The sequence below is a fragment of the Protopterus annectens genome, chromosome 16.part0, assembly GCF_019279795.1.
Source record: "Protopterus annectens isolate FY-2018-M chromosome 16.part0, PAN1.0, whole genome shotgun sequence".
Taxonomy (NCBI): Eukaryota; Metazoa; Chordata; order Ceratodontiformes; family Protopteridae; genus Protopterus; species Protopterus annectens.
This window is the reverse complement of record NC_056750.1, coordinates 231246443-231251690: the sequence shown is the minus strand read 5'-3', so window position 1 is coordinate 231251690 and position 5248 is coordinate 231246443. Positions and strand designations below refer to the sequence as shown.

The 5248-nt window shown below is 40.7% G+C and overlaps 1 gene segment (V, D, J or C); it reads left to right on the top strand.

Annotated features, from left to right (window-relative positions):
• The first annotated feature begins 2686 nt into the window (after nucleotides 1-2686).
• LOC122791050 lies at nucleotides 2687-3703 on the top strand. The segment is given in 2 exon segments: nucleotides 2687-2798; nucleotides 2958-3703. Coding segments are annotated over 2 exon segments (303 nt in total).
• Nucleotides 3704-5248: the final 1545 nt, after the last annotated feature.

The window sequence follows — 5248 nt, the reverse complement described above, 5'->3', positions numbered from 1 at the left end:
AAAGTTGAGGTGAATTTGACCTCCCAGGCCAAGAACAGCCACAAGGCATTCTTTAACTATGTCTGCAACCTGAAAGGCAATACACAATTGTGTGCAGAGCTCATTGTAAATGGAGCAACCTATACTGAGCCAGAAGATATAGCAAACCTACTGGCCAATAAATTCAGCTCCAACTTTACCCTTCTCTACCCCTCAACCTTCCCTCAGGAAATACCATCAACTACAACTCTCCCTGTTATCACTAGGTAGCTGGTCCTTATTGCTCTCTCTAAGACCAAGAACACTGGATCAGTGGGTCCAGACAATATCCCAGGATGCTTTCTTAATATCATGAAACATGACCTATCAGGGCCTCTGGAATTACTATTTAACTATAGTCTCCAAACAGGCTTCATGCCTCATGAATGGAGAATAGCAACAGTTATCCCTCTGCACAAAGTGGGCCCTCTACAGACCCTGGAAACTACAGACCCATAAGTCTCACTAGTCTTATATGTAAAGCCAAGGAAAGAATTATCATGGAAATGATCAATAGTGATATAGTAAACCTCCAGACACTGGACCCGACCCTGTTTGGTTTTGTCAAGGGCAGATCATGCCCATTCAACCTGGTGAACTTCTTTGAGAAGGTCACCAAAGCAATGGATGAGGGCAAAATGGTTCACACTGCCTACCTTGACATGGCCAAGGCATTTGACACAATACCCCACTCAGGCATTGTTGATAAACTCAAGAGGTTAGGTACAAACCTGTACAGTATGTCATCTAGTGGATAGCCAACTGGCTCACAAACAGGAACCAGAAAGTTAGAATTGGGGAATCCACCTCTACAAAGAGGCCAGTCACAAGTGGAGCCCCTCAGGGATCAATCCTTGGGCTTCTCCTTTTTGGGGTTTACTTCTCTGAAGTCAAGGCCAATGTCAGTGGTCTCTGACTGACTAAATTTGCAGATGATTGCAAATTAGTAGCTGTCATTGAATTCCACACTGACACAAATGTTCTCCAGGATGGGCTGACATAGATAAACAACTGGTATCAGAGTCATGGACTAAAACTAAATGTCAAGAAATGCATAATAGTATCCTTTGGGAAGACAGCACACCCTTTAGAGTTGACCAAGTAGTCAGGGACTTAGGGACATATAAAGAAAGTAATCTAGCTTTTGACTATCATGTGTCTACAGTAGTGAGGAAATTATTCTATGTTACGCAACTTATAAATAAAAGTATGGCATGCAAGTCCAAGGAAGTCATTGTTGTACTGTATTTGGTGTGTACCTAACCAGGCAGATCCAACAATTGGAACATACACAGATGTTCTTCACTAAAAGACTACAGGGCTCAAGTAAAATGTCCTCTGCAGACCACCTCAAGGTTCTATCTCTGTCTCCTACAGGCTTTTGAGGGGAGATATATGCCTGACATACAGGGCATTGTCAGACCCCACTCTGATGGATCTCCTACATAAACAAACAGCACCAGAATTACTCATTCTAAAGACTTAAACTTTGCCTGTGATATAAATAGGACCTGTTGGTGAGATAGGCATATATCCCAGAGATTACACGGTCTATGGAACAGGCTCTCCATCCATGTGAAGGAAAGTTCCTCTCTAACCCATTCAAGTGCAACCTGGACAACTGGATGGGAAAGAGAAAATTCATCTCTGTTTTGGCACCTATGTCTCTAATGGACACAGGCAACCTGTAAATGGTTCATCTCCCAGGCCCTAGCTTGTAAATGTTTCATCTTCCAAGTCCCTGCGTATACTTATCAAGGGTATCAGAACTTGTCAGAGATTTGGGATGCATGGCTAGGCTTAAAAAGGCCCTTGTGGTCGTCAGCCTAGTAAACACCCATGGACCTATGAACCTATGACCCTATAAAGGTTAGAGTTAGGGTTAGCATACATGAGTAAGAAGCGATAACCAAATAAATAAAGGAATAAATAAAGATGAAATGGCAAAGAGACAAGAAAAACAAAGGCGTAAGGGCTCACACATTACTAAAAGCTGATGAGAAAAGAATGGAAATGTGGGTGAAGAAAACATATACAGAAATACTTTGAAGTCATGTTTGATGAGGAAAGAAATAATGTAAAACAAAAAAAAAGCAAAATAATTTACTAATACAGCTTCACTCACTCACTCACTCACTCACTCACTCACTCACTCACTCACTCACTCACTCACTCACTCACTCACTCACTCACTCACTCACTCACTCACTCAGCTGAGTTTCTAATGTCCTGAAGTCCAGTTTGAGAAAACATTGGGAATTCCACGGTACAGTTTATTTATAGTCTTGAAAAAGCTAAATTTCATTAAGGAAAATGAAAGGCAGGAAAAGATTAAAATATCAGAAAATATATGTAAGAATATGAGAAATGATAAAAAGAACGCTGTGATGCATGTAGATGCTTGGATAAAACAATATAAACTGCAAAATAAAACAAAGATTAAAAATGCTTCATTTTCATAAAATACTTTCATTTTTCTCATTCTTACAGTCCTTTGTAGAAACCTTAGTCATACTGTCTGCTAATAAGAGTTACAATAACAAGTTATACCATGTGACACTGCAAACGGAAACGATTTCTGTTCCTTCCCACAACTGATAAACATGCATATGAATCCCCTTATATAACTGTTAGAATTGTGGGGAAGTCAGTAGCTGCAGTTCTTTAAAGGAAGCAACTCAATATTTTAGCAATGGTACTTGATATCTGTGTTGTGATACTGAAATCCTGCATTGCCCTGGCCTTTCAGTATTCTGTCTGCCTCAATTTTCTTCTGTTAGGTGAGTTCTTTAGAAAATTATTGTGTCTCATGCAATGTATACAATGATGTAGCATGATGCTGCAATTTTATCTACTCTTATAACCCATCAGCAGCAGAATTACATGTTTCTGTAATACAACAGACCTCTCTGAACATACTTTTTTTGTTATTTTGGCAGGTGTCATAAAAGGAGATGAAGTGAAGCAAACAGAATTAAGTAAAACTATACATGAAGGGGATGATGTCACTTTGTCCTGTAATTTCAAAACAACATCTAACACGTCTCCAGACTTATACTGGTATCAGCAAAAACCAAAGGGACCTATGAAATATTTAGAACTTCAAATGAACAACTATAAAATGAATGCAACAAAAGGACGCTTCACATCATAGTATAACATTTCTGAACTTTCTACATTCCTAAGCATCTCCAGTACCCAGCTGTCTGACTCGGCAGTTTACTTCTGCGCAGTGAGTGACACAGTGACTGACGTTTCTACTCATGCCGTACAGGAACTGATGCATGTTATATGTATGTAAAACTCTACTTCTCTCCCTCAGTTATGTAGGGTCAAATTTAAAATTTCACACAGATTTCACCCTACTCTTGTCTTCTGGAACTCAAAATGACTGAAATAATTTAAAGAATCAACATTATTGTTTAGTAGTTTGGTGGGAATACTTTGTCTAATGGTATCCTAAAGCTGCTCCTTCAGATTTTTCTTCATGAAAGTTTGTAGGCCTTGCATTAGTAACTCTGATACTGCCATTACAGTGATTTCAGTATTATCCACAAAAAAACATAAAACTTAATGACCACGATAAACATATATGTAAGGATAATATATGCCTGTAGTTCATATATTTAACAATAACAATTCAGTGTACTATGTGCCTTAATATCCACCCATTCAAGAAAAGTAAAAGCTGAAATTAATATGTTTGCTTCCTTTTTATTTATTTCAGTTTTGGCAGCCATGTAAGTGAACAGGATAACATGCATTAATGATAAGATGTGCAGGTTAGAGATGGTAAGTGCACTACATGACTTGCAGGATGGCAAGCACCATCTGCAACATGGCATAGAAAACAAGGTCAGGGAGTCCATGATGATGTTGAGATCAGTTGTGCAAAGTATAACCTACACAGGTCCCTTCCTGAAATATATTGTAGCTTCCGTCCAAGCTGCCTGTTTAGGCCATACAGTCCATAGCTGTGGGAGGGTCTGGATGTGTGAAAGTTGGTCACAGACCATCCCAGGTCACACTATGCAGACTGTCAATAAGGTAGCATCACTGTTGCCTTTTGGCTGACAGCTTGCACCCACTGGACATGGTTATCCCTCTGGGACAACACCAGGGATGCCTTATCAGGCTTCAAATGCATTGTCCTATAGTTCTACCCCATCCCTATTGCCTGTGGACTCACAACCTGATGCCAACTATTACAGTTAATATCCAGGTCACAGGCAATGGCACTCAACAGAATAAACACATGGGTCTCACTGTCAAGGTGCTTGCAAATGGTATCATAGATCCACCCTTTCCTGTCATGGCCTGCACAGTGAATACCGCCAACAGTCACATCATGGCTGATCAACTCCATCTTTGTAGGCTGTGATCTGTAACTCCTCACAACCTTTCAGAGTATGTAATTATTGTGTTTACATCCCATGATTGTACCTCAAATTGTCCTGCTGTAATCACCTGTCACTGTGTCCATCACATTGTACTGCTGCAATCACCTATGACTGTGTCCATCACATTGTACTGCTGCAATCACCTATGACTGTGTCCATCGCATTGTACTGCTGCAATCACCTATCAGTGTGTTCATCTCATTATACTGCTGCAATCACCTATCAATGTGTCCATTGCATTGTACTGCTGGAATCACCTGTCACTGTGTCCATCACATTGTAGTGCTGCAGTCACCTATCACTGTGTCCATCACATTGTACTGCTGCAATCACCTATCACTGTGTCCATTGCGTTGTACTGCTGCAATCACCTATCACTGTGTCCATCTCATTGTACTGCTGCAATCACCTATCACTGTGTCCATTGCATTGTACTGTTGCAATCACCTATCATTGTGTCCATCGCATTGTACTGCTGCAATCACCTATCACTGTGTCCATCGCATTGTACAGCTGCAATCACCTATCATTGTGTCCATCCAATTGTACTGCTGTAATCACCTATCATTGTGTTCATTGATCTGTGCAGTAATGATGACGGTACCCTGCCTACCACTAACCTGTCTATGCATGGTGACGTCTGATGCATAGTATGCCAGTCCCATATGCATTGTTATATTCTGCCTTTTCTGTGTCATGGCCCGTAGTTGTGGACCAGATGCTCCCTCTTTTCCAGTACTGCAATGTGTTACTCCTCCTTCTGCCCTGGTTAGGGTAATGCTGCTGCACATTCTTTCCCTGAATCTCTAACCTGCCCTCCTGCTGGTACA